The 27,534-nt window shown below is 34.4% G+C and overlaps 1 protein-coding gene across 2 annotated transcripts in view; it reads left to right on the forward strand.

The window, feature by feature from the left end:
• The window catches only part of LOC138323269 (tachykinin-like peptides receptor 99D), a 60,866-nt gene that overhangs the window by 594 nt on the left and 32,738 nt on the right, over positions 1-27,534 (forward strand). Inside the window, exons 2-3 of one of the 2 annotated variants that reach the window (XM_069267736.1) lie at positions 88-216; positions 1,646-4,472. In XM_069267736.1, the coding sequence (XP_069123837.1) occupies positions 3,675-4,472 (798 nt within the window). In that variant the 5' untranslated portion in view covers positions 88-216; positions 1,646-3,674. The remainder of the gene's footprint in view (positions 1-87; positions 217-1,645; positions 4,473-27,534) is intronic. The other variant, XM_069267737.1, reaches the window with a different exon arrangement.

A 27,534-nucleotide genomic window follows, 5' to 3' on the forward strand; every position in this document is an offset into this window, starting at 1 on the left:
TAGTCATGTATTTTTCATGGCGACCGAATCTATGCATCAGCTACAATTTCGCTATTTTTGCTAAATGTTATTCTTTCTTATACGCAGGAAACAACTTAATCCTTAACATTAACCCATAGATTGTCATTCGAGCTTCCGGGTATGTAGGTCTCCTGAAAACTTGTGAAATATTGCCACTACCGATAGACGTGATGGTGGGGATTCAGGACAGAAAAGGCATGTCTATTTACTCTGGTGCCATGTTTGGGTCTTAAGCCTTTCCTTTGGAGATGCATAATGAGTGTGTCTCTGAGTGATGGCTCGTCTTCCCCTTGATTTATCTTAATAATACATAAAAGGAGACGTAAGGCTTCTCGTTACTTGCATGTCTAAATTTAATCAACCTAAAAATGGGACTATATATGACATTCAGTTGTGTGGCGTCGACCGGTATTAAAGATACGAAATAAATTGATTGAAATTGGGGTTATTGTACTTTGGAAACTATCAATACAGATATATATCTTGTGTAAGGGTTCTCTCGTCTCTCGGGAGTTAAAACAGTGATATTTGTATACATGCAAGCAGACTTGTCTATAGTTGCTATATTCATTGCCACTTTATTTACAGCAATAACATGAAAAGAAACACAGTTTAAAATGATAGTTGTTGCCTAACCACTTTTGATCAAGACAGAACTTCTGACATAATCGTTATAATTTATTTGGCCCAACTTGTTTTTAGTTAAAAATAATTATGTGTAGATTAAAAAAAATTATATTGTTCACATGATATAGTCCAGGTATGTATTTCTTTGATTATTTTAACAGCAAACAGCTTATATACTTTAATTCAAAATTGTCATTTACCTCATCTTTCAAACACCAGCTAAAACAAATAACCTGCATTGTATTTGATATTTCTCTGCATATACGTGTCTTCCCTTTCCAAGGTCAGTATGATAGTCGAATCACATTTGTAAGCAAGTACGATGGTGACTTTATAGCATCTTCGTAGTTCTGTCACATTTCGATCCTATTTTCCAATCCAATGAAATACCTTTGAACTTTATTTTCCAATCAATTAGAATACCTATGAACTCTATTTTCAAATCCAATGAAATAACTTTGAACTCTGTTTTCCGATACAATGAAATACCTTTGAACTCTATTTTCCAATCCATTAGAATACCTATGAACTTTATTTTCAAATTCAATGAAATACTATTGAACTCTATTTTTCAATTTAATGAAATACCTTTGAACTCTATTTTCAAATTCAATGAAATACCACTGAACTCTATTTTTCAATTTAATGAAATACCTTTGAACTCTATTTTCAAATTCAATCAAATACTTTTGAACTCTATTTTCCAATTGAATGAAATACCTTTGAACTCTATTTTTTAATTTAATGAAATACCTTTGAACTCAATTTTCCAGTCCAATGAAATACCTTTGAACTCTATTTTCAAATTCAATCAAATACTTTTGAACTCTATTTTCTAATTGAATGAAATACCTTTAAACTATATTTTCCAATTTAATGAAATACCTTTGAACACTATTTTCCAGTCCAATGAAATACCTTGGAACTTTATTTTCAAATTCAATCAAATGCTTTTGAACTCTATTTTCAAATTCAATCATTGTCTGGTTTGTTTTAGGTTTGATGTCCTTTTAACATCTAAGATTATTCAGCGACGGGATGAAGTGTGTTGTTCGGTGACGACACATCTCCTGGGATGGCACTATATCAAGGACAAAAAGATCCATTATCAATTACTATTACACGGAGACACGATTATACCACAGCCTTCCAAAACACAGAGACATTCACATACGAAATAATGACATACATGTGAGGATTGTAATGAAATTCTCCCACTACTGTGACTTTCCATACACATTGATCATACATGTTGCAGACTAGTTTTTGTGAAGTTTTGTCTCCTTTCTTTGACGTCTGGACGCCATATCTACTTATGTCCCTGTTGGTTAGGTAATTCAGACCTTCGCATGATTTAGTGAGAGATGAGTACGGCTTACAACAAATTTCATATATATAGCATAGTTAACAGTCGGCATCATGGTTCCATTGGGAAATACTCTCGATAGGAGGTCAGGCCTGTTCAATGGATGTTAATGCGCCTTATGACTACATTGTCATAACCCGATTTTAAGACAATGACTTGACATAAATATGACCTAGACGTGTAAAGCAGGTGTAGACGATAAGACAGAGCATGAGGGACTAGTGTACATTATGTTTCAATTAAAATAAATTTTAAATTAACTTTGATGTTGTATATGTTATTGATGATGTGTAGGTATTCACTATTTTTAACACCTATGTAAATAAAAGTAATTATTCATGCACATACAATGTATTTGATATGGAATATAACATCTCTTCCATACTTCACATGAATTACCCATAGTTGATTAGCAACAATAGTTCAATCTCATACAAGAAAGAGAGATGCATGATGCCCCAAAAAAAACAGTGACGTAATCAGTACATAAAGTCGCGTTGTTATTGTGTATATTGTTGCTATATTATTAATTTTGAGACATATCAAGGCACAAAGACAATAACTAAAAATGTCTTTTTACATTTTCTTCCAGGTACGGGGGAATATAATGAAAATCTAATTTGCCAAGCCTTTTAAAAGAATTTAAACTGATTTATACTCACCAAGCATCATGCTCGTGGGTTGCTTAATTACTAACTATTTGACAAACATAAGTCACATTGGTCTTGTATATGGTGCCTCATGTCCTGATTTTATTGGCTTGAAAGTATGTAGTCGTCTTTTATGATGTCGCTATACGTAAGACCGCTTTCAGTTTGTGAAATAATACTGCAACTGTTAAAGCCATCGCTAAGATTGGATTTTGACAAAGATGTGAAAGGAAAATAGATTTATAAGAACTGATTTGGAATATATATATATTTGTGATATGAGCCTTTATCATACACTGCCGGTATAGACTCTCTCGATGAAACAGGATTTCGTGTCTCCAAAACATACAAAAAATAAAAATGTTTCAATATATAAAATACATATAAAGGGTTACAGGTGTTACATACATACCTACGTACTATATATAGTAGAGTCTATTCATAGTATATGGAGTTCAGCCTGATTGAAGGAGATACTCTCTGATCAATTCTGTATCGCCATTGATTATATGTAATATCTCGCCTAGTGCCAGTCTCGGCACCACACTCAACACAGCCATAGCAGTACCCAGCATCGCTCGCTGTCAATGACAGGGGACACACTTTCGGCTTTGGTGGACTCGGATACTTCACAAAGTGGATCTTCTTACTGGATCTAATCTAATCTAGGTTGTGTTTTATTTACCAACACACTTACATTGTTCTTCTCATGCATAAAATGTTTCATTTGCAATATTGGCTCAATCTTGTGGTATCTGAAATTATCTTTCTGTAGATATTGAAGTACTTCTGTGAATGGGTTTTCTATTTTAGAATTTTGTTCCATAACTGTGGTTTTAAAACTTCTATGAAAACATATTGTGTTCTTCGACGTTTGTTTCCAAATGTTTAGGTTTTGCACACGGATTTAGAAATCAATGCTGAGGTGATAGCAGATGTGACACTACCTAAGTCCGCCCGACACATCATTCTACACAGTAATGTTATTTGTACACTGACAAACAGTTGGTATGGATGTGATGGGACACTTCGACTACGCGTCCTATGATAGTTACAACATTTCTGTCTGGAATGACTCTTATCAGTACTATCCGGACGCTGTGAACAAAACCTGGAATTCCACGGGACAAACTGAGTTGTATTACGTTCCAGTTGGACTCATTGTTCTACTGGCTTTTCTTTACGGTTCCATTTCATTAATTGCAGTCATCGGCAATGGCATCGTCATATATGTCATCATGGCGAATAAAAAGATGCAAACTGTCACCAACATCTTCATCGCAAATCTCGCTTTAGCAGACGTCGTCATAGGCCTCTTCTCGATTCCCTTCCAGTTTCAGGCGGCCCTTTTACAACGTTGGGTACTGCCTTACTTTATGTGTAGATTGGCCCCATTCGTAACAAACATAAGCGTGAACGTGAGTGTTTTTACACTTACGGTCATTGCCATTGACCGTTACATCGCTGTCATCTATCCTTTAAAGGCAGGCTTTAAGAAACGCGTAGCCGCTATAGTGCTAGCCATCATATGGGTGGTTGGGGTGTCATCCAGTTTACCTATGGTTGTCCACTTCAGTGTCGGATTAACACTGACACCAAAGGGGGACAAGGTGCCATTCTGTAATCCAAAATGGCCGAAAACTTTCGGGAGATACTATTATATGTATTTGTTGGTTGTACAATATCTGATTCCGCTTATTATCATCAATTTCTCTTACTTTCGCATCGCCTTTAAAATTTGGGGTACGAAGGCGCCGGGACAGGATATAGACAGACGGGACAATGTGAGGACTAGGAACAAGAAAAAGGTAGGTCATTGAAAATATACTGTTCATTTGGTATTTTACGTTGTGGTGTTATGTACAGCGTTAGGCTTAGGTTGCAAATATCCAGACTAGCAAACTCCTTTAAAATGAATTGCAATACTTAGCAATACGACTTAATTCCAAGAAATATCGTTGAAATGCACTGTTCTTCCATGAGGTTATATTCTCAAAAATATGTGGTCCCTGATTTTGTTAAGTGTATGTGATAAAATTGTGTATTATATCTAAGTTGTGTTTTTAAAGATCTAATTATACTATGAATACATTGGCTGAACTATCTTGCGTTTAAAACTAAAAAATTATTGCAGATATATTAATAACTTTAATGCGTTTTTTTAATCGAAAGCCAAAACGATATTTTGTTGTAAATTCTTTTGGAAATAATTCACGAGGAAATTAAATGATCCTCGAGAATTATGATATCACTAAATGAGATAGAGAAAAATACTCTAACATTCGAAGTTATTATATGTTCCTATTGGGCGAAGGGTATTTTTCAGCTTCTGCAATCATGCGTGTTCGACAGAGAATATGTAAAATAATATATCACATAATCTGCTGAATGATATCCAATGATTTCGCCCGTGTAATATTTTTGTGTATGTCACTAGTATGATATGACCTGGAGCGATTCCATTTGGTGGAAATTCATTGTGACGTCAGACATAAACAATAAAATGACATCAGGAAAAATGACGTACCGTCAGGATTACGAGGACGCTGGGACAAAATGGCGGCCTTTGCTAGATTTTTGGAATACATTTTGACGTGAAATTGTTTTTTTATATAGATATTTGTAGTTATGTGATAAAAAGTATCTTAAATTTGTGATCATTCTAAGTTTGCAAAAATAAAAACTTCTTAGACTGGTTTCATAAAATCTCTTATAAAATGAACACTCATATAAGATTCTATATGTATGAAAATTTAAAGCAGTATCTATCAAATTGAAAGTTAGGAACTTTTCCATTGATATATAAACTCAATATTTCAATAAGATTTTCTTTTGTTCGATTGCCAATGGACTAAATACTTGTAAGTAACCTGTGTTTAAAGTTTTAATGTTATGAAGACAAGAAAAATAGTGTTTGCCATTATTTTACATTTTTGTTTTTGTTTATGTTATATATATGTGATTGGAAATCCAGAATGTCAAAGCTCAAAGTATCGCAAACAATTGAGTAGGAATTACAAGCATACTGACACCCACACGCATTCGCCAAATTCGACAACCTAGTACTCGTCGACGATAAAAGTGAAAACCAAAACAAAGAAATTCAAACTTTTCAAACCTTAATGATTGTAATGAAAAGTAAAAAGGTCGCGCGACATTTCCAGAAGACATCGAATCAGAGATGACATTTGACATGAAGGAGACATGAAGCCTTTTGATCCCTACACTCCAACAGATAGTCGGATACACAGCTGAAGTCCAGACCATTTCGGACAAAATCTGTTCTGTTAAGATCATGTGATCATATTCCTTGAAGGCTATGGAATATTGCTTCCTCGCACGTATAGCGATGACACTATATATCAGGATGTACATTGCTGTGCTTTATGAATATAAACTTTGCTGATGGTCCCACTTTCAGTCATATAGATTTGTAAAGATAATGTCATATGTCGTGGTCTAAGTGGTAATTGTTAGAATACCATCAGATGAAACATGTGAAGGAGTTTATGTCATTTTCAATGTATTCTAGTATTGCATATATACTTATATCTGTACAAAAGCATGGTGACCATATGTTTAGATCAACAGATACAATATGAAGTAATTCAATAAAATAAGTTTATTATCATTGAAAACGTGGCCCTAATTAAGGCATAAATGCGTTTTAAAATAACAAACATTAAGCCATGATGAAAGTCTATCTTTCATCTGTGAAGAATCCTAATATCAGCATTGCTTGTTTTGCGTCACTCTATATAGGTACCCCTTTCTATTTCAGAAACCAAGGCGTGCTTTAAATGATCATTTCCAACTTGCGTTATAGGTTAACGAAGAACGTGCCTATTTAAAGTCAGAACACACGAAACAAATTTAATGATTTATCACCACTGTTAACTATTTAGTGAAAATCTAATACGACACCAATCCTCGTCCTAATTGACCAGTAATGAGCTTCCGTAACAGTGTCGAGGATACAATCTCCGGACAGTCCTAGTCTTGTGATGGCATGATGTTACAAATTTCAATTACAACTTTTTTGGGAAATCCTTGGTTAAGGGTGGTGTTCAAAGTTATATTCATATAATAATTCCATTTGCACGTATTGAAATTAAAATAATAAATATTCATATATAAAAGAATAATTTAATCAAAATCAGCACAAAACTAAAAGTACTACACTTGCAATTTCGTTCTGAGGGTACAAAACTGACTTGTTTGACAATGATACCATTTTGCCACTGCTTTGTGACAACGACTAAAATGTGATTGTTAACCTGTCTGAATTGATCGTTATTAATTGATAAATATTTTACCGTAAAGTTTAATATGTGTAACCATCAGCATGAAATGGGTATAGGTTGATTTTTCAACGTTGTCTTCCGATGTTGCAGCACATAATTATATTGATACATGTTGGCATTGGCATCTATGTTTTTCTTCTCATGTTTCCTCTTCTGATTAATTTCATTACTTCTTCTTTAGGTAAAAGTTATTTGTTGAAAAGGAGTCGTTGATTTTGTAAGCTACTTCCAGATTTTACATCTTTCAATTACATATCCTGGTCACAAAGCTATATTTTAATTTCTATTGTATTTGAACTTTCGGTTTTAAACCTAAAGCAATCTACAATTATATTACTTTATATAATTTACTAGGTTTTTTAATGAAAATTTGATGTGAAGAGTGAAGTGTTCTCGTGGGAATTTGATGTGAGTGTTCTCGTGGGAATTTAATATTAAAAAATGGAGAAAATCACGACCTTTTGTTTCTCGATACCAAAATCAAACAACTGAACATCATTATACAGTATATAGACAATATCAACCATCTGAATGTTTTGCTCTCTCTACAAATGTGAGTTAAGCAATATAATCCAATAACTCATAACATTCATAACACTGTAGTCATAAACAATCGAGGAAAATCTCAGGAGAAGCAGCCTTGAAAATAATGAATTGGCAATGTTTTTTGTGGTTTACATGTTTAAGTGGTATCTGTTAGAACTATAATTATTTGTTGGTAGATTCCGAAAGGCTGTACATCATTCAAGGATCTAAGGTATGACACGTAAAAACGTCTATGTACCGCCATACATTATATATTGGATATGTTTTATTTCCCCAGAAATCACATCTATATACAAGTTAATAATTATTTTCTGAAACTCATTCATTCCCTGTTTCGATCCTAGACGACGCTCCCACTCCGTGTAGTTTACACAGATTTAATCTCATCGTGTTGCTACATACGTAATCTCACATCCACAGCCTTCCATCTGAAGGCGGTAACATGTTCCTTAAAGCTTTGTCTAAATGGCATTTTCTCAGATTATACGTGATTTCGCCTTCCGTAGACCTGTCGTATTTTCATGTTAGCTGAGATGTTCTGGTTTCTGTTTAGAAATTGACATCAGGAAATTGACACGGACACTATGATAGATGGAAAACGGTAAAACAATGTTCTATCACTGCAGCTTAATCGAGCTTTGTTGATATATTGTATTGTCTGTAGGTGGGGTTCATAAAGTATTATATTAGAAATTTGATTTTAATTTATTACATATTACATCCAACTGTGAGACCTTATGGATCGAGCTAAAATAATAGAAGCTAGCAGACATATAAATTGTACATGCAAGCCTTCATACCTCCGTTTTATTTAATAAGGTCAAACTACGAATAATTGCACGGTTATTGATTTTGTTTATAATTTATCACGTCGGAGAAATAAACATTTCTTCCTATGCTGAAAAGAAGAAGAATTGAGAAACATAAAGAAGTTACCAATTCATCGGATTCCAATGAATACTGGCTTTTAAATCAATTAACTCTGTTTGAAAGTCTTTATTTTCTCGATGAATTTATCAGAAACACACCTTTGTTAAATATTTGCTTTGATTATTGAGATAGGTAACATAACATAAGATCCCGACTTTTTAAACACATATAAGTACCTAAGACTTTTTAATTCCAAGACCTATAACTTTTAGCGTGCGTAGTGAAACTTATTGACATTTCCAGTCGACCGTAACCAGATTCATTAATTTTACATTAGTGGTAAGACCTAAAGTAAAGCAGCTTCACCAATGTCTTTGTTATGAGATACTATTTAAACACTTTACACGGGTACGGGGCACCAAACGATCTAAGACAGATCTGTATTTATAAGGAACATTTAATTTAATACATGATTGAGTACAGACATCCGTCTGTTTATGGCAATGTAATTGGTGTGCTGTACCTAGTACCCCGTGACCTTTTAACATTATCACCATATACTTATTAATATACTGATCTCTAATCATACCATTAATGCATATATATAGATGGTAAAAAAGGCTTAGGGGGATAAGGGCATGTGTTGTCTAAACATTAAGGCTACTCGGTTTATGGTCGTAAGTTCAAGACCCACTTTTAGTAATTGCCAGTTCATTGGTGAAGTAGAATGCTTTTAGCTCAGTGAAACAGCTAGACGACATAAGATAATACAGAAAAGTTCAAATTGTTCTTCACGATGTAACCCTAATCCGACCTGTATAAAGCAATCATCAGATCGTAGACGTGGCCATTTTCTCCACTGATTCATCTGTTAGCAGATCCAAACACGTTTTGATCATACTTGTAGAATTCCTATTGATCTCCAAATAGAACTTGAAAAATACATAAAGAAATCAAAAAGGTTCTGAAATTAAAATCAAATACTTAAAATGAATTGTACCATTTTAAAATTACTTTTCAAAGGACAGTTATAGACATATTTTTTCAAATCGGTTTTTATAATACCAATATTCAGAATAGTTTTATGTGAAAACAAGACAACTACCTTATATGTCATATATGGATGGGGTAGTATGTTGCCATTAAAACCTCATTTGTATGATGGTACAGGTAACTATAAAATCATTTTCATTGTGGCGCCTATAAGCAGAAATGTTCTAGCCGTAACGTATAAATATATATTGCATTTGTACATGTAATGCATGCATATATGTAGAATACAAACAAAATCTCATATGTTTTGCAGTAGTCAGCTACCAGCATAGTGACACGGTCTGTATGTTTTGTGATATATGTCCCGTGTCGACAAAATATCTTGTAGATTCATAATATCCGTAAAAGCAGGTATAGGTATGGTGCCAGGCGTCCGTACCAAACCTAAGGTGGTGTATACGTGTCGTACGACCGGTATATATAGAGTACATTAACTTAATTACTTTACACTAGACAGTCTGACGTGTAATTTGTGCATTCTGTACTTGTAAAACCAAGACACCTTCATCATCACTGTGATAGAACGCGGGTCCTATCCCGTATCTACAGGATACATTCCAAATGTATCGTGGCAAGGCAGGGCTTACTTAGATCTCACTTCGAACTATATCAACGGTAATGGCTTTAAAGTACAGACATAGATAGCATGACATAAATATATAGGATATATTGTACATTCTTTTAAGTTTGGTCTTAATTTCAGAAACTGACCAATTCCATGAGGTCCTCGACAACACAGCACGCCCCAAACATCAAGACAAAAGTGGTCAATATCTATTGTCACAACCTAAGTGTATAAATAATAAAAGACTATTGGTATAATTGCCGTGTGAATAGTGATTTTTGGAATCAATGGCAGCTTACAAATCACTTTAAGATTGTCTCAAAGAAACCTGTTTATCAGTTCAGGAATATAATTTCTGGTCACATAGAGATTCGATAGAAAATATGTTGCAGCAATGTATGTATCAGAAGTATTTGTGTTGTAATTATATAAAATATGATGTACTGAAATGTATACAAAAGACAGAAAAAAGGCATGGGATTTAAGAGAAAAAAACACAGCCTTCCGACTCCTAGATCCTTCAAGGGCTACTTTAAGAAAACGTATTTTGCCGGGGAATACAATTGCATATTCATGCATCCAGACTTATGCACTATGACTTGATTTCCCGATTTACATTTCATAAGCTCTATTGTTGTAGTTATTTTCGGGAAATCTATTCGTTCGGTAAATATGCGAAATTTAAACGCTCGCGAAGATCAGGTGTACAGTATCCAATGTTAAACGAAGTTAATTTGTATGCGATTACATTTCAGGTATTTCGTTGGATATCACTGAGAATATATTTCAAATACGTGTAAAGGATAAGCAAAATTAAATCGACGTAAAAAGTCACCGCAATCAGTTAAGGAAATACTTATTATGTTTATTGTTTATTATGGTTCATTTGTTATTTGCTATGCAATATAACATTCTATAAACATACATTGATATCAAGCTGTAACTAACCGAGGGTACTTTGACACTATATGACCTTCCACAATGTATGTCGAAAGTTTTATTGCCTAACAGGATTTCACTCTTAGCTATCGTAAAGATGTGATCATCTGTAGATCAACCTATCCTTTATCATTTTGCATGCATTTCCAGTTCCACTGATATAAAGGACAAGTAGTGAATTGATTTTGATCATTGGTGAAGGTAATCGATCGCTATGGAGAAATAATTCCAAATTAGAGAAAATGTCAGCATTTCCGTATCATATAAGTGCTAGCATGCAAATGTCATGGAATATACACGTCGGTGCTGCTGAATCAGAAGTGTGTACAAGTATAAATCGTAATACTCTGATGAAAAACCTTAATAAAAAGTAAATTATAAAAAAAATCGTAATACTCTTCAGGGTGTAGTATTTCATTCTACTTGTACTTTCACGAACCAAACAAGTCTTTTGGCTTTACATCGATGACTGACAAGCATATGGCCAATTTGTAAAAAGGGGTAAATAATGACAAAAATCATAATATATAGTAAATAATGTCATGTATTTTGATTATAAATGAAGACATACAATTGTAATAAGGTTATATGTTAAAATAAAGCTGTAACAAAATAATAACAACTCTCTTTATACAAAGACTTCCTTACAGGAGCGAATGCTCAACTCAAGCTCAAAAGAGGAACGGTATTGAAGGAGACGTTTGGCAGAGGAAATTGAGTTAGGAAGAAAAAAAATAAGATCCCAAATTTACTCGCCTTTTACGATCATGAAATGGGGACAGCTGGTTCAATTATAACGCCCTAGTGACATGCAAAGCACAACGTATGTATCTAGATTAGCACAATCAAGAAGGAATCGAAAGTCGTGTGTCAAAATCATGTCTTTTTCAATACTATCATTTTGTATGCAATACACCACATGGCCATGGCCAGTACTTCAAAGTTTAAAATTCCTCTCATTTGGAATTTCATTTTTAATTTTATAAACGCTATTTGATATTTAAGGTATAGCATTGTATTTCATTCGTCGTATCTTTTAACAAGTAAAGTAGTACGCTTTGTTCAGTTGATTATCGTTTTCAATGCTATATCTTTCTGTGTCGGTATTTTAACAATTGCCATTATATAGCTAGTACTTCATAATAGCCCCGATCCGCCGTTCTCCGTCATTGATGAAAGTCTTTATGTCGAAACGCCATATTACATTCTGTTATCTATCTTAATACAGACAAATTTTGTAATGACTTTGAAATTAAAATCTTGTCAGGTAAGTTATGATTAATTCACAGAATAACGGATCGATCCTATTTATCAGTTAGGCGTATGCTATTCACTGCCAAATTAATGGTTGAACAAGTCTGTAAATGCATATTTTCCAAGGACACCGTTAACAAACAGAAATTGTACAGGGGGTCTTTAATTGAGTGAAACATTGGAATAACAGTTATAGCAGTGAATTGTAATTATCTGTGGTGTAAAACCATCAGCCCACTGAAACAAAGCACATCATTACATTAACATTTATAGATATCGAAGTTCTATTAAAAGACAGGGTATAAATTAAGTTCTATAAGCAGACAAGGTATGAATGAAGTTCTATTAGCAGACAAGGTATGAGTGAAGTTCTATTAGCAGACAAGGTATGAGTGAAGTTCTATTAGCAGATAAGGTATGAGTGAAGTTCTATTAGCAGACAAGGTATGAGTGAAGTTCTATTAGCAGATAAGGTATGAGTGAAGTTCTATTAGCAGACAAGGTATGAGTGAAGTTCTATTAGCAGGCAAGGTATGAGTGAAGTTCTATTAGCAGGCAAGGTATGAGTGAAGTTCTAGTAGCAGATAAGGTATGAGTGAAGTTCTATTAGCAGATAAGGTATAAGTGAAGTTCTATTAGCTGGTCGTGTTACGCTTCTAGTAGCAGGTATATGGGAGGGAACGTTACCCTTTGTTTCTTCTTAGTTCCGTCACTGCTGCTTCTGATCTTCGTGTTCTTGTTTCTCTCTCTTGTTCTTCATCTTCTTATTGTTATATAAAGATCAGCTGAATCAATTAATGATTCATTGTAATATCTTGATCAATTATCTCTTGCTATAATAATTTACGACGGTTATATTAAAATATATTAAGATAAAGTATAAGTCAACTGTTATTTCAATACTGAAGAAATATATACATTTTTTTATCAATGAATCATTCCTAGGAAGCACAACAACAACATGCACATCTGTGCATTGTGACCCATTTCCTGTAAATGCTTTCCATCCAGACAAGCCCTATAGGGCAGTACTTCACCCCAGGACGACCCTGCTTGTATGTGGATGAAAAAACCATTATGTATTTCCACATCATCGTACTGGTCATTTCGCCTCGTGATGACCTCTCTTGACCAGCCTTGGAGAATGATTTTATCCGACATTGATATGATATGACGGGTAAAAAACCATAAAACAACGAATTAATTAAAGAATTAGAAATAGAGGGTTCAGACTTGTGTTTGTAATGAACTAATGATCTATTTTAGATATGTTATTATACCATATACGTGTCATATCCAGCTTCCTTTCCACACCGCCCACCGGTCATAATTCTCAGCCCCACATAGGAAGCTTTCTTACCAACACGGCCACTCGCTGACATACACTGTCCCCTTCTCTCTTATTATCAAGCTTTATACACATCAATCTGTCCATCAATAGATGCTGTTTTCACGATAAACGTCCCCTACATGACTGGTCTTGTTTGCGAACGTCAAATTAGGCCAGTACTAACGCAGTTATATCGTAGGATATGTCGCGAACATAACGTATATCTCCCGAGACGATACATAGCTGATGTTATATAGTTTCGCTGACGGATACGCAGATATATAACATATGCCTTTCTGTTTCATGACCAGTCGCTTGTCAATTCCAAAAAATAAGTTAATAAAGAATAAAGTGAAATATTTACATTTTGCACTTGGAGTCAATAACCATACTTTCTAGTATTATCATTATCAGTGTATAATGATAGTACAACACGTGCGGGAATAATCGCTGGCTTAGCAACGTGTGGTCATGACCCCACTTTTGGTTGGAACATATGAATGACTCGATTCCAATCAGCTGTTCAATCGAATGCGTTGACGATGACAGGAGAGAACAAAATATGGGTATTTTAATAAAAAATATGCAACTGTCGCGAGAATGAATGATATTCATTTACGTGAAAAACTGTAATTATAAGGAATAGACTTTTATTTTGTTGGGGTTATGAGGTTATAATGATAATGGAGCCCGTGTAAATTTTAATTATAATTTACACGTGCTCCATTATCATTATACCCTCATCACCTCAACAAAATAAGGTATATTCCTTAAATAATTGGTGACAAATGAGCATATTCGATCTCAAAATTGAAACATTTTGAGGGGGAATTTTCTCCAAAGACTGCTCCTGTCAATGTGAACATAAATTACAACAGAGTATACAACTGTATAAACAAATCCACGCCTGTAACTCTAAAGATGTTAAATCCATTCTCAGCGAACATGTTTCCCCTTACTGTGAAAACAGCATTATAAATCACCCGTGGTGTTCTACAGATTGCAGATGAATATAAATTCAAGTTGTCAACAACAACGCCTTGGAAACAGTGTTCCTTACCACTCCATTAACGAGTTGTCATGTTGTAATGTGAAAAGGAATGACATTTTAACGTTCTTATTTCTCTCTTAACCGTCTGGTGACACTCTCTCAAATCCATTTTCTGGTGTAGCCAACACATAAGTTCAGTTTGAAGTCATAGAGAAGAATGTAAATGTACTTAGCTTTGTGGCTTCTATCGCTACTGGTAGAATAAGAAGGCTATGAAGGTTTAAATGTATGGGCCCTAAGATACAAGGCATGAAATGAGTCCTTCGTGATATTTAGTGTACACTTTTTGGAAACCTATTACAAGGCCCTAAATTAAATAAATACAGTGTGTCTTGGATGTACATATAATATGAAAACGAGTTGTAACGGATGTGTAATATATATTATACATGTCATTTAATGACCACCTTCCCCCAAAAACATGGAATACGTTCCTAAGGTCAATTTCTTGAAAAGAGTACAGTGTGATACTGTTTGGATAGATAACAAAGTTTTGAATTAAATTACACCGGCATTTTATGTAGTTATTAAATTTATTTTGTGATAAGAGAAATAACTTTCGCAATTTTACAGTAACCTTTTCTTTTTTTAAATGATTGATTTAAATTAGAAGTATATTACAACTGAAATGGATCTTGACAACACTAATACACTGACAACGTTAAGACTGGTCCATTTATATGTTATCTAGAGTGGAATAGAATTCAGGGTCCTACGTTTAGTCTGAGCGCCGTCGAATTGATTTCGGTTGGTCCTATCGTAGTGCGGCCAGTCACCATTAGGGAAGTGGATCGTAAGTAATACGCCACGGATTAAGACAATGGAGGTGTAAGCGACTGGTCGTTAGTGATATACTGGCCTTATTAGTGCCTCTATTAGGTAAACAATCCATAAGTGATTCCACGCTCCATACGCTTGGCAATGTGACCTCCATCTCTCCCAGCTTTACCCAATGTTTAAGTGAATTTTGCAATCTTCAGTTGATGAGATAAATTAATGGGCCCTTTTAGATACCCATAGCCATGAAAAAACACTCCATTGTGTGGAGGTCAAGTAGTGTACACTTTTTATTATTTTATATCTTCATGAGACGTTTATACAAACAAACTTTAACATTCATCGACATGAGCAATGAACCATTAGATGAAAACGAGTTGTAACGGATGTGTAATATATATTATACATGTCATTTAATGACCACCTTCCCCCAAAAACATGGAATACGTTCCTAAGGTCAATTTCTTGAAAAGAGTACAGTGTGATACTGTTTGGATAGATAACAAAGTTTTGAATTAAATTACACCGGCATTTTATGTAGTTATTAAATTTATTTTGTGATAAGAGAAATAACTTTCGCAATTTTACAGTAACCTTTTCTTTTTTTAAATGATTGATTTAAATTAGAAGTATATTACAACTGAAATGGATCTTGACAACACTAATACACTGACAACGTTAAGACTGGTCCATTTATATGTTATCTAGAGTGGAATAGAATTCAGGGTCCTACGTTTAGTCTGAGCGCCGTCGAATTGATTTCGGTTGGTCCTATCGTAGTGCGGCCAGTCACCATTAGGGAAGTGGATCGTAAGTAATACGCCACGGATTAAGACAATGGAGGTGTAAGCGACTGGTCGTTAGTGATATACTGGCCTTATTAGTGCCTCTATTAGGTAAACAATCCATAAGTGATTCCACGCTCCATACGCTTGGCAATGTGACCTCCATCTCTCCCAGCTTTACCCAATGTTTAAGTGAATTTTGCAATCTTCAGTTGATGAGATAATTTTGATTAATGCCCTTTTACACCCATAGCCATTCAAAACACTACATTGTGTGGAGGTCAAGTAGTGGGAATTATTATTTTATATCTTCATGAGACGTTATACAAACAAACTTTAACATTCATCGACAGGAGCAATGAACCATTAACGACAATCAGAAAAGTTAATTGGTGACGGAAAGTCGACCATGTATAGACGATAAGAGTTAAGGATTGACCAACGTGTCGAACATGCCCTTAAAAGGGTATATTGTTGGCCAATGTCCTGATTTGACCAATTAAAGCGATGTCTTGGGTCGACCGCTGACCATATTCTAGGGTTGATTCTATAGAATTGAATGATGTTCAAGACTGAAATTGTACACACACTTAAGACTGTTGATCGAGGTCTAGATTTGACCATTGACCATGAACTGGGACTGCATATTGACAAATGCTTCAATTGACCTTCTACGAACGAATCTTTGAGAGTTGGCCACTGAGCATTGCATTGTTGTGGTAATTGACCAAAATATTGTTATGATACAAAAAAATATTTTAGACATAGGTACAATATGTCTCCTTAAAAGACTGACTGTTAATGAGACGTTAAACCTAGTAAAACAAAATAGGTGTTTGTGTTAGTGTAACAAGACAAGAACTCCCAGTCGCCATTTTCTACAATAGAACACTAATATGAGTCATCTATAAATACTGATATCTTTACTTTTGTATAGAAGTCAATCTTTATTTGGAAAGTGCCAATACAATTCATTGCTACACACAATACAATATAGTAGTAAAAAGTATATAAAATGCAGCCAACCAACTAACATCTAACAACTACCATCCGCCGCGTTATAAACATAGCATGTTTACTACATTACGTATTCAGGCGTGTGAGGACCAGGTGCTGATTAACAGATTCAATATCTATTTATGTTATTATTATAGGTGTGTGTAGTTATCTGGTACAAAACAGCTGTGATGGCGTTCGTTATTGTTTGGAGTATAATATCCAACAGACTGAAAAATATTTTATATAAAAGACAGCTTTTAGTCATACGTATTGAGATGAGGACAATACTTGACACATTTCACGATAATGTCTAAACAGATTTAGCAATCAAACGGTTTTATATACAATACAATGTTATTTTCAGTAGAGGTGAAATGTAGTTTTAAGGAAGCGTAAGAGATGTTTTATTATGTGCCTGTAGCCATCGAAAAGTCACAGGCGAGATAGGAGTGAATCTTTATGAATCATTGACATAACTCAAATTCGGCCCTCGATAGATGTAATTTCTCTGGCCTATTCTACACCAAATCGTGGTTTATTTTTGTTCATAAGCAATTACTTTATAGTGACAATACAATAAAATATCAATTATCATAGCTACTTAAATTGGTCGTAAGTAGATGGTTTAACTTGTTTTCCGTCCTGTTAAATATCATAGTGTAAACCAACTAATTTTCTCGTACGATTTATAGTAGCGCATTTCGCGGCCGATTAGATTCGCGAAAAATCGCTGTGAAAAAATCCACTTACCGTTAAGCGTTTCACCTGTAAATCGCGGCTCTGTGATTTTATAAAGTCTTAAAGTTTGTATCTACCGATATCCTCTGCCATAATACACTACTTGATATTTATTACAAAGATTAGAAAGCAATTACCTTACATGCAAAATATGTTCTCCCTTGTCCCATAAGCAGCAATTTGTAAGCATCTGTTATTGTTCTCTATCGATTACCATTCGTGTATTTGTTATAAACTACCCCGTAACGGTGTAATTATGAAAGAAAAGGAAACATAATTATAGGTTTATTGCACAACCCCAACAGTAACAATAATAGCGATTGGTGGCCTTTTATTTAATTTCTGGCGCAAAAAAGTGAAGTGAAGGTACATTAATGAAAATATGGTAATGCTACTGAATACCAGCATATTAATAAAACTACCACACTACCATGAGGAAACCGCAAGTGTTGCATGAACACATTCTCCGAAAACGGAAGCTGTTTCACTACAGACAACAAGCATGTATATCAAGGTCAGCGGATTTTTTAGTGGTGACGATTTGTTTGTTTGTTTGATTAATTTAACGTCCTATTAACAGATAAGGTTATGTAAGGACGACCTACCATGTATACTCTGTGTGACGTGTGTGGCGTGCGAGGTGCGTGTTTTGGGAGACTGCGGTATGTTCATGTAGTGTTTTCTTGTATAGTGGAACTGTTGTCCTTTTTATAGTGCTTCATCACTGAAGCATGCCGCCGAAGACACCAAGCAACACACCCCACCCGGTCACATTATACTGACAACGGGCGAACCAGGCGTCCCACTCCCTGTATGCTGAGCGCTAAGCAGGAGCAGGAACTACCACTTTTATAGACTTTGGTGTGTCTCGACCAGGGGACAGAACCCAGAGCCTTCCTCACAGGGACGAACGCTCAACTCAAGGCCAAAAGTGAGGCGGTGCCAAGGGAGGCATTAGGAAAGATAAAGTCAGTTAGGAAGAAGAGAAAATATAAGATCCTGAATTTAGTCGCCGTTTACGATCATGCAATAGGGACAGCAGGTACAATTCTAACGCCCTACCTGCAGTGGTGACGACGTACTCACAATTTTATACAGAACGACATGTTTTCCTTCAAGGAGATGTATCAATTAATCAATTCCGGTACATATTAAAGAAGAAACTTAGATATATCATAGCTGGATATAAAATAACTTTCCCGTGGTATAATGTTGATCGTTTAATATGTACATTATCACATAGTCATCATTAAGCTTCACTTTTCCATGTCATGTGTTGTTGCTTTTTATTGATTTACATCTGGTCCTAGAATGTCCTATTCTTGTATATGCTAATACTTCAAGGTTGTCATGATCTAAAACTAAAAGTAATTAACTGAAAATGGGAACTTAAAATTCCTCGGTCTTTTCAGACAGACTATAGGTATAAGCTGTCACTATTGGTCTCTTGTAAAATAAGCATCATTTTTGTCAAGGAACAATTGATTAAATCTAGGTTCCTTTTCTAACAAGTTATTCTGATAGTTCGGTCTTTACTTTATATCACGACGGTGTTTTTGTTTCCTTTTGTTGATTTTGAGTTTTGACTTTGTAAATACATACTTTCCTATCATCTCTATTATCAATTTTAGACATAAAAAGACGAGACAGCTTTTTTCACCTGAAACACATTTTTATAAGATTTTTTTTTCACAGTATACAAAGACAAATATAAAAGAAACATCTCTTTCATTATCATTTTCTAACTAATAGTATTTATTACATTTTGAGTATCTTGGTTAACGTCACCAGTAGACATTTTAAAGTTACAATATATGTAACGTACTTTCATACTCACGAATCAGGAAGAGATTTAAATGTTAACCACAACCAAAAGTTTCCAATATTTTGAGAATTGCCATACTTTCAATGCATAGGTTTAAATTTTACATGTACAAATAAGAGCTGAAAAAGATTATATTAATATATTCAATGCAGTGAAATCAGATCATACGGTCAGACAATGAAGTGAAATTGTTATCTACAATTTTATTTTACATTTCACAGTATTATTGGTAATTGTAAACGTTTATTTAAATGTATCTTTCCATCACACATAAGGCATGAAAAACAGGAATTGTACATAACATAACGCATGTGTTCAAGGTAACGTTTATAAGGCGTCACATATGTTTGTTCTTCCACCTGAATGCTTTTCACAGTTTATTAAACCTGATGATTTTAAATAGATAACTGTAGAAAAAATAGCTTTAATAATTCTAAGAATATTTTTGATATTTTTATTCATTTATCTTGTTTTCAGAATATTGCATTTTTAATGAAAACACTGGATTACGAAACAGCTTTGTCATCGAATAAAATTCAATGAATAGAATCGATGTACATAATTTACCTTACTTTAGGGTACATTTATGCACTAAAATCTCTAACTAAACTGATGACCGGTAATTTTCATCACAGAATCATCGCCAACATATCATTCTTAGATCACAGTAGGCGAACTCCACTGTATAAATACCGGATGTTGCGACCGCCGAAGCGAGAGATTTGTTTTGAAAACACAGTATGATGTGATCAAGGTCAAGTTTTCGATACTTTCGGACGATTACGAAGGTTGTCGCAAAATATATAATATACATATACATTATCCTTTGATACTTATATGTACTTCTTCGAAAATGACACCTATGATTACCTGAAAATAGATCGAATCAGTGCCAGTAGTACTCTCTGTGTCCGATAGTCTCGCAAATTATTTGAATATTTAACTCGTAGATCATCTTTCACTTACAGTTTACGAATTTTTCCTACATTTGATTATGCTTTAATTCAAAGTACTTCTCATAGAAATCATTCGAATTTTAGAAAACAAATTAAACGTCGATTATAAACAGCACCCTTGGACACGGTACTGTATGGCTTGTAGCGAGAAGACTGTAGGTTAATAGCGATTTTTGGTTTTATAGACTGTATGCATTGTTGGATTAATCATTTTGTCTGTTAGTGAATTAAGACCTTTTTTCACACAGATGGATAACTTGAATAATGGAGTTATTGTCCAGAGAGTTGCGAAGATTTTGATAACATCATTAACCACTGTATACAAGAGCACTGTTCTTAAAATTGCATTTGTAAAATTTTCACCTTTAGGAAGGGCAGTGAAAAAACAGAAGAATTTTCAAATAATTCCAAAAGAAATACGCCTTCAGGGAAAGCATAAATTATCGTAAGATGAAAACTGTTGTGTTCATGTACACATATTTGGTTCGGCATCCCTCTAAACCCCAATGTACCGATGCAATTTTCATTGAAAACATACACTATCTGGATGTTGACCAATCAGAAGCCAGAGAACAACAACACCATCTCCACTTATTTGGACATTTGATATCATAAGAAGTAGTTAAGTATATAAAGCGATAAATCTGTGGTCGCATGATCGGGTGTTCGATGTGCGCAAAGAGATTTTTTTTTTCATATTTAATCAAATGTGTCTCAATTAAATTTAAAACTGAAACGTTAATTTCTTGAGGACCGACGATACCTAATAACTGTCAACTTTTGTTTTCAGTTATTATTAATAAGTTCAGTCGCAGAAAGGCATTTTTTATGAATTTGTATATAGTACAACTTTAAAATTTGATCCTATTATAATATTGGAGCATAAGTAATCAAATTCTACTGACGATTCCATATACTGATGCTCATGCTAATATTGGAAATAACATATTGTCTTATTTAATGTACCCTTTTAAATTAGTATCTCGTGTAAGTCTTTTTAGGCTGGGATTTTAATTGATTTTATATGTACAAATGTGGCGTAATGTAGCATTTTGTTTTAAATGTGTGTCATTACAATAAAATATATCTTACTTACTAGACCCACTACCCTGGCATTGCAATTCATCTACAGTTCTAAGCGATTAACATGTACAAGTAGAGCTTCGAATAACATCCAAAATAGAATTGAAATGATGAAAATATGGCTAAATACACATTATGTAGTACCTTGAGACATATCTTAAATAAATAATTATCAATAACGTCGTAAAGACTCTAGATATGTTCCCATTTATAAGATTTTTTTTAGTATTCGTTATATGTGCGATTAAGATTTAAAATGAAGTATAATTTAAATTGCACAGTGTCATTAATTAAATGTGTCTTAATATAATATACACAACACTGGTATATGTATCTAATACGATGAAAAGTTCGAAGAGACACAAATCGCTAGGAATCGACAGTATAATCACTACGAACCGTTATGACCAGCTACAAGCCATACAGTAGTCCCGGAATAAAAGACATGACTGTGGACATTCTAAATAATATTTTTTCACATACACTGTTAGGTTGTCTCTCCATACATAACTTGTTCATCATATATTATGAATCATTTAATAATTCGTCTAATTTGTTATTAGAATTGCATAAATTAGGTCGGTTCGAATGCTGGTGTTATTGATGAATGGTTGATTATGAACGATTATGGAGTGGTTATCAAAATATATATAATCATACCGATTGCAAAATTTGTTAAAAAACCAATCGCTGAATCAATTTTGATATATAATACGATATAAAAAGTCCCTAGAATGATTAAAACACAAAGTGGATATCAGTACCAGCTAATCTGTTTTTTAATCTTTCACTTCGGCGGTCGCAACGTCCGGTATTTATACATTGGAGTTCGCCTACTGTGTAGATACAGAGAAAGAACATCAACCGGCTAGTAATAATCACGAATCTGGAGTAACTCACGTTCGCACGAGATGAATATAAACTGGGTAAGACAGTTTGGTTCCGGTGTGAGTGTATCGAATCCCTGACCATATAACTGATTTCTGTAATAGACATCACGTGAAATTCATAGTACATAATAACTTAATTGAAATAAAATGAATGGAACATTTCTGAAGAATTAGAACTGATCCAAAATGGCAGAGTGGCATGTCTAGCTAGCCTGTCGTGGGAACCAAATCAATGCAAGGAATGAATTGGTCACTAGAGCTAGAGAGTATCCAGTGAATAGCTCCTTAAAAATTTAACCGTGAGAAATACTGTAACAAAAACGGATACTTACTGTACTTTAGCTCCAGACATTTGTTTTCGGGCTAAAACGAATTACTCAGCTACATGTATAGAATGTCTCAAGCAGAAAGAATATCTCGCGTGTGACGCTATGTAAAAATGGAATGTTCTAACACGAGTCAATAATTTTATATGAAAAATTTCATAGTATAGTGAGAAAATAATCAAACCGAAAATAAGCTTTTATCAAATTATTTTCTTAGGAATGATTTGTGATATAAAAATCAATGATAAAAATAATATTCACTTCTATGAGAAATATACACCATGACATAATCTTCCTTACTTAGTTATATATCACAAACGCATCATTAGGACAACAAAAGCATGATAATATGTGAATGTCGAATTAGTGTTTATATTTCTTTCTGAAGCCTTTACTTGTTCTTCTGGGGGAAAATGCTTTCTCGTGTAATGTTCCCAAATACGTTCTCAACAAACGCACATCTTTGGCTTAAGTCTGTCAACCTGAAGCTAAGGAATCAGTTTAATTTGTACACATTTCCTCGCTGAGATGACATGGGAAATTTATGCTACTTTTCAGCAGACGTAATCATCCAATTATGAAAATTAGCATGGGGATGATGATACCGTTCACTGCGTTGATAACCGGTCTGGAGATGAGTCCATTGTGAAAGCATTGTCAGATTCATTATACTTGAACTGTCCACAGGCGTTAAGCTGTCTTTGTGTCTCATGTCCGGCAAATAGAATCCACTCGATGCTCAATTAATGGTGTGAGGGTTTAATCAAAAACAGGACGATCGAGGAATGATTCGGTGAGAAAATTGCTCCGGTGAAATGATGAGAAACTCCTTGTTATTTGTCATCTAAATACAATCGAAGTCAGATAGAGTGATCTCACGTCAATGACCCTAGGCGATCGTCCCGCTCTATGATCCACATTGTAAACTCTAATATATTTTTCCTTATCCATTATGTAATGGCAGCCATCGTGGTTTCTCACGATTTGTAGTGATAACTCCAGGCCACGGTGTCTGTATTAGGAATGGAATTGCTGTCTGCTACCCTTTGGCAAAACACACTTCCGCTGATTGGTGATTATGTTTGAAATAGTCTTGTTGGTTGTTACTGAAAGCTCCGAGAAAAGGTAGACGTTCTCTACTAAAGAAGAGTTGATAATATCATTTTTGTATATATTTAGGTTAACACGCTACTGTAAGAACGATTTGGGTAGTTCTTGACAAATGTTTATTTAATCCAGTGGCACAGGCTAGGGTTCAGCATAAAAGACGTCGGTCCACATTTTACCTGATTTACCTAATCTTCGGTCAAATATGCACTTAGTGCTTCTAGACCATTTATGTCATCGATACTTGTGTAGTTGTTCGGTGCGCATGCGAAGAACAATGACTGACTGCGAGCGGAAATTTCACGCACTGTGACCACAGTAGACATTACTGGTAAATAACAGTGATTTCAACTGCTCCAACTTTCATTATAACTTGTTTGATTCCGATTTATATGCAAATATCTTAAACTGAGTTGTCCCTTGAATGTTTAGTAATAGAATCAAAGCATGCATTTAGCTAATCAATTGACTGGAGTGGGTTATGTCTTCATAACGAAATTATGTAATTCGAAAGTAATATGCAATAAGAATACCAAAAAGGCCAAAACAAACGTTCATGTCTTCAACTCATTTACTGCCGTCTAAGAACCTTATATGAACTTTACAAATTGCTCAAATATTATCACCATTACAGATAATAATGAGAACAAAAAGCAGCAAGACAAAGAGGGATAATATTAGGTATTGTGACAGGTGAGAGTTAGTTGCATTTGAAATTCAACTTCTATATAGTTTTTATGTTACAGGAACTTTCTGAAGGTCTCCTCAATTGTGCTTCATTCCGCATAACATCAGGAAGTATTTATTGTAAATGCCAATTTTGCAATTTTGGGCGAATAATATTTTTTCCGGATATATTTTCCGACAGACGTCTTCTATTTTTTACACGCCTTGAGACTTACGCCTCTTGGGTTGTCTGCACAGGAAATGGAAAATCTGTCGGGATAATTTTGGATATCAGCAAACCCATTTTGGTTAATCTATCACCACTATCGTTAACAACTACTGTGTAAATCAGCAAATCAAGATATGAAACATTGGTATTGGGTAAGAAATGCATATATTTGATGATACTGGTGAATAAACGTGAATTTGAACTGTTTACAGTGCAAATTCACGTTTATTCATTCAAGTGCTGGGTGGTCGAATTGACTGATTTGAATTTACGCTAATACAACGGATCCGACATTTATTATGATGGCAGTAAAACCGGAACTCTAGCCCTAAGCTAATGTACCTACTACTCAAGTTTCATTACAACCGATCTTGTCTCTTTTTATTTGACTCCGTTTTCATTGATTAGCTGTAAAACACTTTCCACCACACATTACGTTAAAAGAACGTAAAATGACGGAATCTTTCGATCTCTTACAAGTTTCATTGTAATTGATGACAAGCTGATATATAAGCATGTTATGAGAAATAAAGGACACGAATCTTTGATTTCCTGGCGACATTTTGTCGTTCCAGAAGGTTTCAAAGATGCCTGCGCGTTGTTATATCATTCGTTGCAGAAATTTTCGTCATAAAGCGTCAGTCATAAGTTTAAAATGCTGATTTAGTGTTTCTGTACGACTGTTAAGTTCGCGTTCTCTCTACAGTGTAAAACTAATTTTATTAGTGAGACACGAGCTCTCTAGCTCAATCTTTCGCTAGGATACATGTAAAACTCACATCAGATCGTCATGCAGACTTTAAAGTCATCATAAACTCAGGAAAGGCAACAAAATACAAAAAAAAAAGATTTTGCGTTAGGAAAACTATAAAAGGAATAAAATTGTTCCTGTATATTAGATAGAGGCTGGATGAAATGCTCTGTACGATTCCATTTAATACCACTACTGTTATAGATACCCTTTTAAACTCTACTTACAATGTATGATGTTTGTAAATCTTGTGTTTTTCTTCTTTTCAGTTTCATAAACTTGGCTTCTTTGACACTGCGTTTTGAATAGTAAAATTTGTATGTTGTAAATGGGATATCAATTTCATCTGATTGAGCTGGATATCGATATCCAAGACATGAATTTCTTTTCCAGCTTATTTTGTGGTTGTGTGTGCTTTTATGAATGTTTGTTTATAAATAGTGAATATTATGTACAATCATTAACACAAATATTGAATAATAATCTGCTTCTCTCCTTCATTTTACAATTTCTGAACTCATCAGTGAAACATTTACGATAACAGAATGGCATCGGCAAACATTTAAACATTTAATCTTGGGAACTGAAATATCTAATTGAACCACAAGCGATATCAGATCAATGTACAAAAGAAAAATGAAATTAAACGAGAATAGGCAGGGAACGATTCGGCCTTGCAGCTGTTAAATGCATTTTGTTTTGCGACAGCTTTTTTACCAATTTAAACACAAAGCCGTTGTAAGCTAAATCCTATATCGCTACATTCGACTGCTGACGACTTTAGATCATGTATACATTAAACACAGGACATTTCCGAGTGACATAGTGCCCACAGGGATCATATCCATGCCCGTTCTAAACGAGCTTCACAATACCACGAGGAGTAAATACCATTATATCTAAACAGTGGGATTCTACATCTTTCGTTTGAATCTAAAACAAATGTTGAGAGACATTATCTATGGTACATGCGTTGGGGAAACAATACATGAATGTTTCCCAAACATATCAGCTGTAAGTAATTTAGCCATTTCCAGGAATAGAAACTCACAATAAACAACCGACTTGCTCGCCTTCAATACAACCCTTACATGTAACGTAGACTTACTCATCTGCACATCATGAATTTTGCAATCCTTTTCTTAATCTAGTCGCTAGATTACTGAGAAATTACGTAAAACGAAATAATCTTGTAGATCCTTACATTTCACCCAATGTCTCTCGTTTGTGTCAGGATGGCGTGATTTGAATTGATTGCACATTTTGACAATGTCTTAAACAGCCACCACGAAACATCTAAAACGGAAAACAGCGTATGTTTTCGCATCCAAATTTTAGATAAACTCGTTTGAATCTATTAGTGGATGAGTCCTACGATCCTCACTTAAGCGTTACATACAGCGCCATGACACACAACTACGTATTTCTTTTTTTTAAATGGATGTAGACATTACGAGCAAACTCTCGAAAAGAGGGTGCAACATAATACAGTTAATAGGCACTCCATCTGTTCTTTATTCCTGTGTTTTAATTTCATATTCTCTGGTTTTTCATAGCCTTAAAAATGTGTTCGTTAAACGAAAATAAACAAAAACATGAGTTAAAACTTATTAAATTAATTCGATGATATGATTTTAACATTACGTACCTTACTTAACTTTGTTTTACAGTTCTTAAAGATCAATAATGTATTTGTATTACTGAACGGTGTACGATTATTGGTCATTTTTATAGTGCTGCTTTATTTTGTATAGAGTTAAAATGTTCCCAGTGACTAAATGCCAGTGTGATAGAGAATTGTCTGCCAAGAAATGAATACAGAGAGC

The sequence above is a fragment of the Argopecten irradians genome, chromosome 5 (assembly GCF_041381155.1).
Source record: "Argopecten irradians isolate NY chromosome 5, Ai_NY, whole genome shotgun sequence".
In the NCBI taxonomy this organism is placed as follows: Eukaryota; Metazoa; Mollusca; class Bivalvia; order Pectinida; family Pectinidae; genus Argopecten; species Argopecten irradians.